General features: G+C 43.8%; 1 protein-coding gene across 2 annotated transcripts in view; it reads right to left on the bottom strand.

Moving 5' to 3' along the window:
- arid3a (AT rich interactive domain 3A (BRIGHT-like)) overlaps positions 1 to 13,660 on the bottom strand; it is a 41,292-nt gene that overhangs the window by 19,367 nt on the left and 8,265 nt on the right. For both annotated transcript variants that reach the window (XM_020049277.2, XM_010902577.4), the window contains exons 2-3: positions 7,014 to 7,769; positions 6,428 to 6,725 (exon numbers count right to left, since the gene is read on the bottom strand). In XM_020049277.2, the coding sequence (XP_019904836.2) occupies positions 6,428 to 6,725; positions 7,014 to 7,369 (654 nt within the window). In that variant the 5' untranslated portion in view covers positions 7,370 to 7,769. The remainder of the gene's footprint in view (positions 1 to 6,427; positions 6,726 to 7,013; positions 7,770 to 13,660) is intronic.

Raw genomic sequence — 13,660 nt, 5'->3', positions numbered from 1 at the left:
AGCAGGTCTGGCAGACAACTCAAGTGAAGCATATAGAAGACACGGCCGGTGTCTGTTGAGTACGGCTCCAGGAGCTTGTGTAGCAAAGGGCCCGGGTTTAGGTGCCTCATGTGTCAATCACAATGATTGATGGCCAGGGTTTTGAGGGTAATGGTTGACAACGCCCCCCCCCCCCCAGCCCCCACCCCCCCCAAGCAGCCCTTTCCATGGGGCTCTTCAGGAAGAGAGATGTCCTGGGCGCGTGGCTGGACCATACAGATCAATAGGTTGGATGGGCGAACGTTTAACCTCGGGTGACCCTTGATTTGTGCTTTGCTCGTGCTGTCCTCCCCTATGTTGGAAAGTGAGTTAAGGGACAAAGAGAAGCATGGAGGAGGTGGAAAAGGCGCATCTTGGGCCTGGCCTACGCAAGCTCACCTCCTACCAAGACCAAACGGTTGACAAGAAGACCTGCCACCTCGGTCACATAAGGTTTAGGTTGGTCAATCTCACATCATGCCTAGAAATTAGGTCGTGCCTATAAAGTCTATTTCCTCTTACTAAGATTTTTCTTTCACCAATGAATTGACATTTTTGCTGGATTCAGAAACGTGAGGTAATGTAACAAATATCTGTGTCATTTGTATTTCCTGTTGATTTCCTTAAAAATGCAAATGAGTCATGAGTTAATGGAGAACCGTTCCAAGGCATGTCGACGTGACAGAACATAAACGTGGTATTTATGGGGAAATGCACGTTTCCATTTCGTTAGTTTCATACCTTTGTTTCTTGACATACAGCTATCAGTGATTGCATTTTTGTCACATGGCTCTTTTCCACTGCATGGTAATGGCTCAACTCTACTCGCCTCGCTTCGCTTCTACTATAGTGTTATGGTACAAGGTCAGATTGTAGGCTTTCATGGCATAAGGTGTGGAGAAATAACGAGAGGCACAAGTCTTGTTTGGAAATGTATAGATTAGATAACACAAAAGACCCTGGCCATCCACAGAGGCTGATATATGGCTTAAGACTTGACAGTCAGTCTAGCAATGATCACTACTTTTCTTTAGCCAATAAAACAAAACCACAATGACTAAATGTAGTCACTGATAACATATTAGAAGTTAGTTCAAAGTCAAATGAAACCAAGTTAAGAGAAAATACAAGGCACATTTTTTTCAGAAGACAATTCTAGGTACGTTTAAACTCCAAACTCTGAAACTGGAACCCAGAAAAGGCACTGGTCTTTATGCAATCTTTGTTTACATTCCTGCTACAAGCTATCCCTCTTCAACGCCGTGTTGACCGCCTGCCAATTCCTGGAACCCCCCTGGCTGCACAGTTCTGACATCAGCTGCACCGCAAGAAGTAGCTGGGCCCTTCTAAACACACTACTTCACAGCCAAAAGACAGTATTCACTACAGTTGTGTTATTTGGCTTCTGTTAAACCTGCAACGCCTCTGTGCTCCCTCCCCCCCGCCCCCCTGACCCACACCCAGTTACTCCCTCCCCCCCGCCCCCCTGACCCACACCCAGTTACTCCCTTCCTCCGTCCCTCCCTCACTTACACACACACACACACACACACACACACACACAATTACCTCCCTCCCACACACAGTTACCTCCCTCCCTTCCACACACACACACACACACACACACACACCCACACAATTACCTCCCTCCCACACACAGTTACCCCTCTCCCTCCCTCACACACAGTTACCTCTCTCCCTCCCTCACACAGTTACCCCTCTCCCTCACACACACACAGTTACCTCTCTCCCTCCCTCACACACAGTTACCTTGCTCCATTGCACCTAGATTGAACACAAAGACTTGAATAGGTCTTCCAATATTGTTCCTTCTGCTTTGGTTTTAATGGGAGGGCTAGTTCCTTTAACCTGTGTTTTTGGGTCTCGCAAAGCAGTGAGATTAGTTTTGATAACACATCAAATATATCAGATCACATAAAAAGGTTTTGTCCCCATCCATTTATATATAAAACAATATTTATAGAAGAATTAGCACCAGTGTTTATCTATTATATATGCCTATGCTGGAGGAGCTCAAAGGGCCACAATACTCACAGCCCTCTATAGTTGATAACGGCTGTATCTGTATTATACCTAAAAATGTTGGTACTTTTTTATTCTTGTTAGGATGAAGGCTTTAAGTGAGAAGTTTTAATTTGTTAATACTCAAGAGTTGGAACCATCCAGATTCCTGTTTGCTGTGTGTGTGTTTGTGTGTAATATATATACACACACACACACACACACACACACACACACACACACACACACACACACACACACACACACACACACACACACACACACACACACACACACACACACACACACACACACACACACACACATAGATAGATAGATATATATATACATAGAAGATCACATTTGACTTTGTCTGGTTTGCCGTTCCAGATAAAGTGAAATATTGCTTCTCTCACATGACTCCACATCTAGTCGTTAGAGTCATGAATAAATGTGAACTGTGACCTTTAGGTTATTGGTCCAACGCTCTAACTGCTAGGCCCCACCCAAAGGTTCCCCGGGGCAGTTCACGGCTGATAATTTGACAACAGAATCTTTCAATGGGTTGTCAGCATATGATCCAGAAGTCCGTTGAACTGCACAAATGGCTGAAACACAGAAATGCAGAGAGAACTGGACAAAAAAAAACTATGAACTGACAGCAGCCAGCTATTTGAAAGTAATAACTGTCAAACAAATAGTGACAATTTGACACTCAAATCTGCGCGGCAGTTGCTTATGACGACAATGTGTAAACTGGTTATGCCAAGGATACACGTATTAGTAATATGAGAGCTGTAAAAAAGGAACCGCTGACAGACTCTCCCGGGCAAACATCAAGGAACGTCCTCAACATAGCAGCAGAATCAAGCTGGAAAAGCAATTCCAATAAGTGTGTCACTCTGGAACATCGACTCCAATTCACCGTTCATTTCCTGTGGTCACTGCACCCCTCGCCCCCACCCCCCGCTTGCAAATCAATCTTTAATGCCAACAACTCCCTGATAATAGTGAACGCAATGAATTTTTAAAGAGATACCCTCTTTACGATCCATCTGGGGTCCATCTGCCCTGCTGTTTGCATTTAAAGTACAGAAGGACAGAGACTCGATGGGGCATGTCAAAGGACTTTTCTGCTTTTGGAGTTTTCTAGGCGGGGGATGAGAGTGTAACGGGAGAGGGGCTGGGCATCCCTAGTGGGAAGGTCAAAACGACGATTTCCGAGACACTCTCTGCTTCGTCCGTGGATGAGCGGAAGACATTCCCTTCAGGCAAAACTAGCGTTGTTGTTAGTCAAGCAAAATTGTCGGTAGGAAACACTGGTCCTGAAGGGCCAATAACACTTCAGGTTTTCGTTGTCAACATCTAAAATCAGACACAGCGAAAAAAACAGCTAAAACCCAACTATTACTTGGATGAACAGTCACTGGTTAATTGGTTAATTAATTGGTTAACTGTGACACTATAATCTATGGCAAAGGTTCTATCACATTAGAAAATACAGAAATTCCAGTACAATTTTCTTCAAAAGACTTGAAAAAACCAAACAATAATAACAATAATTTTCACAATTTCAGAGCATTATTTCATCAAAAAAACAAGAAAATCGCATCTTAAATCCCCTGGTGTATTCCTCTCTATCGAATGTTGTTTTCTTGCATTTCTGGAGTAAGGCGGATATGCTTGCTGCACTGCATCCTGCAGCGAAGCCCCCCGAAGAGAACGTTTAAAGGTGTTGGAAGCAGCAGAAAATGTGGTTAGGCATATCAGCACATTAGCTGAAGGTGTAATGAGCTGAAGGGTTAGAGGCAGTAACACCAAACATTGGGGGTAAAACACGGTATTGACCGTCAGGTGAATTAGCATGTAGCGTACCATCTCAGAGCCAGCCCATTTCCTACATAGTGAACTCGTTTCTGAGGTGCCCTAGAGAATACGGACTCACTATGGTAGAGGGTTAAAGAAAACAAGGAAGTGCAATTCCGTGCATTTACTGAACACGTCCTTGTCGTTCTCTCTCGTGCCTGTGAGAAAGTATTTGCAGCAGTTCGTTAGAGGTTCGTTCTCACTGCGCCAATCGGTTGAAGTGGCCCAGAAAGCACTGGATTCCTCTGTCACGTGACTGTAATAATGAGTGAGTATGACGACCTCTGCCTTCTCAGATGTCGACCGGTAACAGATACGCAAGGGCCTGCCGGGTTTGGAGGGAGAAAAATATTCTCTCAGCTTTAAAAGGGAGCAAACAACACTGAATGGAAAAAGAGGGCTGGTAATAAAAGAAGTGCTGCCATATCAAAATATCAGGGGGCAGGTGTAGATGCGGGCGTCAGGGGTGGAGATTTGTGTCACAGAAATACCACAGCTCAAATGGCACTCGACCAGGGGCAAATCAGTTTCGTTGGCAAAATATTATCCACTGCTGCTATAATTTGATATGCACCTATTGAACCCGCTTTTGATTCAGCTGCCTGCGTCTGCCGGCAGAAGATATCTCCTATCGAACGCCGCAAGGCAACGCACCTCGGAGATTTGATTAATTAATGACCACATTTATTTTCTTATCAGACCACATGGAGGCTGATTTGGTCTGACCTTTCCATAGCTAAGGGGACAGCAGACGGGGCTGAGCGGCCTGACTCGGCGAATTACCGGCTGTCGTCTAGCACCAACCTGAACGTCGAGTTGGTTCGCGTGGCCGACATTTCCGTTTGGAATGGTTCCAACTGACACAGACTGATAGAGACAGGCAGCATTTCTATGAAGGACTGGGTCCAGAATGGCCAGATTATCAGTCTGCCTCAGGCACATTCCAACAGCCTCCACCCACCTGCCCAAAATAAACTGTGGTGTAGTCTTAAAAACACCTTCCTCTCAAGGGAGAAGCACATGCTAGACACTCCAGCACTAATAATCATCTACAATCAAGGAAGAAAACACTTCAAATGCTTATATAGCAGTTGACAGTTGAGAGGTATTTTGAAGGCATAAGGTTCTAGTTATATGTTTTTCTTCATGGTTTGGAGTGGTTTACGGGGGAGACAGATGTGTAGAGGCAAAACTCAATTCCGCAATCAGCATTAGCATTGGCTCATTATCTTACCTGACATGGTACATACTGGTACTATTGATTATACAACTGCCAATCCTACCCATGTATTCTGGGGTGACCACAATATACTGACAGGGATCATTCCAGAAACACTGGCATGGCATGACAAAATGCACTAGAACACGCCAAATTCCACATACCATGCCCAGAGACTTACATCGACCCATGTAATAACCGGTAATTCACACAGAGTTGAAGGAGCACACTCCCTTAGATAAGTGTGCTTCTTACATGAGTTTCTTTTTATCTGGTTATGCTGTAGTATAGCCATTACATGACGGCCTCAGTCTGTATAGCAATGACCTGGGGAAATACTTAAGTTGTAACGTTTTATACCACACAACTGAAACGTTTTGTTGAACATAAATTCTGGCTAAAAAGGAAAATGTGTACACATTAACAGGCAGTCACGGCCATCACAGGTTTATTCTGCATAGCTTTAGTAAGCGTTCCTGTGGCGTTGTGTGTTTTCAACTCTTGCTTTTGGAATTTCTATTAAAAAGCCCTAAGAAAAATAACATTCACATATCATACTGCATTTAGTAAGAATATGTGACACCCAACTAACCTGAAGCACTGTTTGTGTCACACAGCTGTGTAACAAACATCTACCTTGCATTTAAAACGAAAAACTAAAATACCTAAAGTGCCTTTTACATGTAAATCTAAAAATTGCAGCTAGCAATGAGTTTTAGTGTAACCTTTCATATGTTTTATCATTGGCTGAAAACACAATACAGTCTCAAGCTTAACCAATACCCTTTCCACAACTAATCTTTAGCATTTTAGCATTATCTACAATGGAAAGAAATGCATAGACAGATTTAAAATAAATGGCTGAGGTTTGTTTTTGAGCACAACCAAATGTCCCCAGTGAATTTTCTTGTTTTTCCTGGTCCACCTCAAGATAGCTCCAACCACACTCTCAACCAGAGCTGCTTACAACTGAGATCCTTCACATGACATCAATTCAAATGAGTCACTAAACTATATCAAAAACAACAAAGTGTTTGCACTAAACACAAGACTGCTGAAGATGGTTGAAGATAGACTCAGCAATATGACATCATTATGCACAGTGAGGGAACTTCCTGTTTACGTAAACAGAACACCCATTTGCGAAGACCACTTCTGATGTAAGCTTCCGGGTAGGTGCAGATTAGAGCGCCAAATTAAAAGCTAAAAGTTGCATTCTTGGCCAATTGTACTGAATTCCGCCACTCGTGAAATCTGCAAACAGGAAGTCATCCCGTTGTCCTCCACGCCCCTTGCTCCTACCTGTCTGAACTGCTCTTCATAGGTCCAGTCTCCATGGTCCTGGCCAACCTGCTGGCTGTGGGGTCCGTGTGGGGGGAGGACAGCCACTCGGGGCTCCCGGTCAGGGTCGATCCCGGTGCTGGGGCGTGGTGGCTTCAGGAGTTGGGAGTGGGGGTGCAGATGGCGGTGGGGCAGCAGCAGGATGCCTTTTCCCGGGGCCACCGCCTCTCGGCCAGTGGGCAGCCCCTCGTCGACCAGGTCCTCCGCGTAGTCCTCCTCAATCTCACCCTCGAAGTCCTCCTCATGCCACTTCTGCTTTCTGCAGCCAGGAAGCAGGGGCAACGTTACAACACTCAGTGTACACATATGGTAATAAACATGCATCGGACTGCAGGACTTGTGCAAGTCCTAATGTGAAATCACCCAAGACCAATGATAGTTCAGATTCAAAGCCAGTTAAATGCATGACTGAAATCTAAAAAGGCTACATAGGCTGGGCCGAATGGTGAAGACCGGGGAAATGTAAATGAAATGCCCTGGCCTGAAGTAAACTCACAAAGAAACTCCCAAAGAACACAAAGATATATCGGGAGGCAGTCCCACTTACATCTGCTCCTCCTCCTCCGAGCCCATCATATCCTTGTACTGCTCCTCGCCGCCTTCTTCCTCGTCATCGTCATCGTCATCCTCCTCTTCCTCATCGTCCTCACCCACGCTGCTGCGCTCCGACACGGAGCTGTCCGAGGCCCTCTGCAGCCCGGCCGCCACGGCCCTCATGGCCGCCAGCGCCGTCATCTGGGCGTGCTCCGACTCGGCGGCGGGGCTGCCAATCCGCTCGTTGCCGGCGCCGGTCGGGGTGCGGCAGTGACCCTGCAAAGCCCCGCTCTGCTGTTGCTCCAGCTCCATCAGTAACTTGGCCCTCTGCTGTCGGTGCAGGTTCTCCATCACAGCTTGGAGCTTCATGGCCCGGGAAAGTGTTCTCTCCCCCCGCCCTGCCCTCCGTCAACAGCTCCCGTCACAGGGGGGGGGGGCTGTCGCCTCTCCAGGTCACGGTGCTCAGCTGCCGGATATAAAGCCTGACCAGTGACTCGCTAGAGCGGGCTTGCTCTCTCGACGGGCAGGGCAGTCAGGTCCTGGACGGGTCTGAGGTTTTGTATTTCAAGGCGATGAGACATGCACCCGGGACACTGCCCCCTCTGCTCCCGAGACCGAGGTCTGCTGTGCCGTTTCTCTGCGCGGAGAAGAGGCGACTGATGAGGACTCCCCGCTACGCAGTCTCTGTGAGTGTGGCACTTGAGACGCTCGCGGCTAAACTGCTGCAAATGTATTTGTGCGGACAACACCGGAAGGGCTTCAGCAGGGCCTGTGGGAGGAAAAACATGTGAGACAAAGCACTTGTCGCTGCCTTAACGTTGTCACTTCCTCAATGTTGCTTCACATGTTGGTTAGCATATATGGTCAGCTGGCTGCAAATTCAAACAGCTCAGAGAGAAAGTGAAAACATAAAAAAAAAAAGTATTCTATTATCCCCTCAAGGGTACGTTTACTGCTCTAGCTGTTTTGAAGGAAATTAACACATGATTAAACTAGGAAATCTAGTTAAGCTAAACCAGCCTTTTCTGCACCAGAGAAGTGAACTGTTACGGATGGTTGAAAATGTCTAATAAGAACCACTGCTGCAGTTTCTTCAGGATGTTTTGTTTTCCGATCCAAAAGATCCAGATCATCCCAAACCTTCTGTGCATGTCCTGACAATGTTCATCACTAGCCATTTCTTCTCCCATTTTCTGATTGGCTCAGAGCTTGCGTCTAGCAACTAGAGAGTCAACAAGACAAAACGCTAAGCGTTAGATGCCATGGGTGGTCGTCAATGAGGTGAGCGTGCTATCGGAGGTATGACGAGCACCCAGGCGTCTCTAGGGCAACAATCACTGCAGTGTTCCACAGCCTTAACAGACCATCCTGGCAAATGACACTAGTTTATTAAAGTAGAATCAATATCTGGAAGATCCCACAATGATCACAAGTAGAGATCAGAGGGTGAATTTAATGAATGTCTCACTGGCAAAAATGAATAATCATTCACAATTTAATGTGATGGGGTTGCTTGTCGTACAGTAGCGTTACGCTACACAGTAACATTTAGTCATGTTATGTAGAAGACTGTGACACTAGGCTGTACTTGGCTTAAGAGCTTAGATGTATGTGATTCAAATTTTGGTAAAACTTTATTTGGATAATTAATCTGTAGATGCTTTACAGACCATCTACAGAGTATCCATAACATTTCTATTAATTATCGAATAACACTAACCTTAAACCTCATTCTCCCTATAACCTTAACATTTTCCCTAACCCATAAACTAACACTTATTCTAAACATAACCTTAACATTACCAAGCATTTACTTTGATTTTGATAGTTTGTTAATAGTATGAACATCTCTAGCATATCTACAGATGGTCATTTTGACTATGCAAATGTTAACCATAATTTACATACAGCATCTCTCAAGGACATACATTGAAAGTTCAATGAACCAACCATATGCCAGACATTCTTTTTAGTCAAAAATAAAAATTCAAGGTGGTAATCCAAGAGAGAAACATGACTGAACAGCATGGTTTGAATAATCACAATTTAAGATGTTACTATAGTTGCAAAAATCCAGTCTATTTCCCAAAATGTTCTGTGTAACCTGAAATGCTGTGATTTTCTGTTTATTTAATCCAGATTCCAGGAAACCAGAACAAGGTTTTCCAGAAAATACAGGAATTTTTAGAAAGTTATATTTTTTTAACATTAAATATTACATCCAATATTATGGATGTTCTAGATTAAACACAATATAGGTATATTTGAGCAAACTTGGCCTAAATGAACATATCTATACCTGGCACAAGCTATAAGAGGAATGGTCTTCATTGTGATTGGACAACGCTTGGGTCGCATCTAGCTCACAGCAAAGATAAGCTTTACATGCAGTGTTCTAGAATCAATAGTACACATTGACAGGGCTATGAAGACACGAGTGTTTAGAAGAGCCTAGGCAGCCGCTGAAATGACACATTCGCCATATGACAGGATAGAGTTCACAATGACTGTGCTTTTTACAAGAGAGAGAGAGAGAGAAAAAGAGTGATATAGAAATAAAAGGAAAAGAAAATGAAGAGATGAAAACGGCACTGGCAAAACCTTTGCCAGGTCTTTCGTCACTGTGTGGATCAGGATGCATGTACAGTTGTGCTCATTAGTTTGCATACCCTAGCAGAAATTGTGAAATTTTGGCATTGAAAAAAAAAAACTGTCTATTATTTAAGGATAGTGATCATACGAAGCCATTTATTACTACATAGTTGTTTGGCTCCTTTTTAAATCATAATGATAACAGAAATCACCCAAATGGCCCTGATCAAAAGTTTACATACCCTTGAATGTTTGGCCTTGTTACAGACACACAAGGTGACACACACAGTTGAAAATGGCAATTAAAGTAGAATTTCCCACACCTGTGAGTTTTTAAATTGCAATTAGTGTCTGTGTATAAATAGTCAGGGAGTGTGTTAGCTCTCAGATGGATGCATTAAGCAGGCTAGATACTGAGCCAAGGGGAGAAGAAATAACTTTCAAAAGACCTGCGTAACATGGAACTTTATAAAGATGGAAAAGGATGTAAAAAGATATCCAAAGCCTTGCAAATGCCAGTCAGTACTGTTCAATCACTTATTAAGAAGTGGAAAGTCTGGGATCTCTTGATACCAAGCCGAGGTCAGGTAGACCAAGAAAGATTTCAGCCAAAACTTTTGCCAGAAGAATTGTTGGTGATACAAAGAAAAACACACAAGTAACCTCAGGAGAAATACAGGTTGCTCTGGGAAAAACCGCTGTGGTTGTTTCAAGGAGCACAATACGACGATATTTGAACAAAAATTTGCTGCATGGTCGAGTTGCCAGAAAGAAGCCTTTACTGCACCAATGCCACAAAAAAGCCTGGTTACAGTATGCCTGACCTTGACACACCTCACAGCTTCTGGCACACTGCAATTTGTGCCAGATTGCAGTGACGAGTGACGAGACCAAAATAGAGCTTTATGGTCAAAAGCATAAGTGGTATGTTTGGAGAGGGGTCAACAAGGCCTATAGTGAACAGAATACCATCCCCACTGTGAAGCATGGTGGTGGCTCACTGTTGTTTTGGGGAAATACTTATCAGAAAATACTGGCAGACAATTTGCATTCTTCTGCACGAAAGCTGAACATGGGACGCTCTTGGACTTTCCAGCACAACAATGAACCTAAGCACAAGGCCAAGTTGAACCTCCAGTGGTTACAGCAGAAAAAGTTGAAGGTTCTGGAGTGGCCATCCCAGTCTCCTGATGCTAAAGGGGGCAATACACAGTATTACTCTGGGTATGCAGACTTTTGAACAGGGGTCAGTTAATTTTTTTCTTTGTTGCCATGTTTTGTTTTAGGATTGTACCGTTCTGTTATGACCTACAGTTGAATGTGAATCCCATTAAAAAAATAAGAGACGTGTTTTGCTTGCTCATTCATGTTTTCTTTACAAATGGTACATATATTACCAATTCTCCAAGGGTATGCAAACTTTTGAGCACCACTGTAAGAAATAACCACCAGATTAACTGTTAGTAGAAATGAGAGACATTCAACATTAATTCACACAAAATAATTTCAGTACTTGGGTCCAAGATAGTAACAATTGGACCGCATATAATAATGTATGAGCTTTTTTGGCACTACGGAAACAAGTCTCGAAAAAACACCAAGTTAAACAGACATGTTGATTTGTCAAAGGCCTGAGGCACTGAACCATAATGTTTTCATCTCACACCCAATGTTTTCATCTCACACAGTCCATAAGGCATTGATGAAACCAAATTCAAAAGTGACTTTGCATCATGTCTGCATCAAATGTCCTTCCCTGTATTTGTAAATAAGACTTTTCGTAGACACACCACGGCAGAACAGCAAATGTATTTCAAGGTCTTTGCTTTGCCTGAACAAAATACCCTGGGTTGGGGAGGGTTAGTGGCTCCTCAAAACACCTTGTCGGCGACACCTGTGATTTCCCACAAACATGGTAGGATTGAGCAAAGAATGAGGCTGTATAAATGTTAGACCATTAATTCCCGGTTGCCACACACTAAATCACAGTCCTATTAACAACTTTGGAACTACAGTAGGGAGAACAAGTATTTGATACACTGACGATTTTGCAGGTTTTCCCACTTACAAAGCATGTAGAGGTCTGTAATTTTTATCATAGGTACACTTCAACTATGAGTGACAGAATCTAAAATAAAAATCCAGAAAATCACATTGTATGATTTTTAAGTAATTAATTTGCCTTTTATTGCATGACATAAGTATTTGATACATCAGAAAAGCAGAACTTAATATTTGGTACAGAAACCTTTGTTTGCAATTACAGAGATCATACGTTTCCTGTAGTTCTTGACCAGGTTTGCACACATATACAGACCTTCTCCAGATCATTCAGGTTTCGGGGCTGTCGCTGGGCAATACAGAATTTCAGCTCCCTCCAAATATTTTCTATTGGGTTCAGGTCTGGAGACTGGCCATGACACTCCAGGTCCTTGAGATGCTTCTCACGGAGCCACTCCTTAGTTGACCTGGCTGTGTGTTTCGGGTCGTTGTCATGCTGGAAGACCCAGCCACGACCCATCTTCAATTCTCTTACTGAGGGAAGGAGGTTGTTGGCCAAGATCTCATGATACATGGCCCCATCCATCCTCCCCTCAATACGGTGCAGTCATCCTGTCCCCTTTGCAGAAAAGCATCCCCAAAGAATGATGTTTCCACCTCCATGCTTCACGTTTGGGATGGTGTTCTTGGGGTTGTACTCATCCTTCTTCTTCTTCCAAACACGGCGAGTGGAGTTTAGACCAAAAAACTCTATTTTTGTCTCATCAGACCACATGACCTTCTCCCATTCCTCCTCTGGATCATCCAGAAGGTCATTGGCAAACTTCAGATGGGCCTAGACATGCGCTGGCTTGAGCAGGGGGACCTTGCGTGCGCTGCAGGATTTTAATCTGTGTGTTACTGATGGTTTTCATTGAGACTGTGGTCCAAGCTCTCTTCAGGACATTGACCAGGTCCTGCCGTGTAGTTCTGGGCTGATCCCTCACCTTCCTCATGATCATTGATGCCCCACAAGGTGAGATATTGCATGGAGCCCCAGACCGAGGGAGAATGACCGTCATCTTGATTGAGTGTGTGGACAGGTGTCTTTTATACAGGTAACGGGTTCAAACAGGTGCAGTTAATACAGGTAATGAGCGGAGAACAGGAGGGCTTCTTAAAGAAAAACCAACAGGTCTGTGAGAGCCGGAATTCTAACTGGTTGGTAGGTGATCAAATACTTATGTCATGCAATAAAATGCAAATTAATTATTTAAAAACCATACTGTGTGATTTTCTGGATTTTTGTTTTAGATTCTGTCTCTCACAGTTGAAGTGTACCTATGACATAAAAATTACAGCCCTCTACATGCTTTGTAAGTAGGAAAACCTGCAAAATCGGCAGTGTATCAAATACTTGTTTTTTGTCTTTGATTGTGGAACGGTGTTTTGCGGAACATACGTGAGGTGAGCGTTCCGGTGTGAACCAGGTACATGTAACCAAAGGTAACTGACCAGGGTGAAGAGAGTAAATTCGCTATGCAGCTGTCGAAAAAGTTACTCCATTAAACTAAAGTAAAAACAGAGAACAGTGTGTACAACCGTCTAGTGGACTTAAAGGCGTACAAGGTAGTTGAGGTTTATGTACATAATGTGTGGGGTAATGTGATTATGCAACAGGAAAGACAATAAACAGTAGCAGCAGTGTATGTGGCTATGTCTTGTCTAAATGACTGTAGGTAGGTTTGTATGTAGAGGCTAGTGTGTGTGTGTGTTTAAAGTCAGTACTAAATGTTAACTGCAAAAATAAAAGCGACTAATCGAATAGCCTAGGTAGCCAATGACAAATTGTTCTGCAGTCATGTTAAACAGCCTTATGGCTTGTGGGTAGAAGATGCCATAAAGTCGACCCTGTGGACAGTCTGTTTAAATGAATGGTACGGATGAACGAGAGTTAATGGGTTATTTCTTTTACCTAGTGGCACAGACTGAGGGAGGGCTGAGGGTGGAAGATTGTCCTGTTTGTTCAGACCTCGCTAAGAGATAAGGAAAATGCAAAGGGGTCTAATTCCAAAGTGATAAAGGGTC

The sequence above is a fragment of the Esox lucius genome, chromosome 8, assembly GCF_011004845.1.
Source record: "Esox lucius isolate fEsoLuc1 chromosome 8, fEsoLuc1.pri, whole genome shotgun sequence".
Lineage (NCBI taxonomy): Eukaryota > Metazoa > Chordata > Actinopteri > Esociformes > Esocidae > Esox > Esox lucius.
Note: the sequence above shows the minus strand (reverse complement) of the source record. Positions and strands in the feature narration are given on the sequence as shown.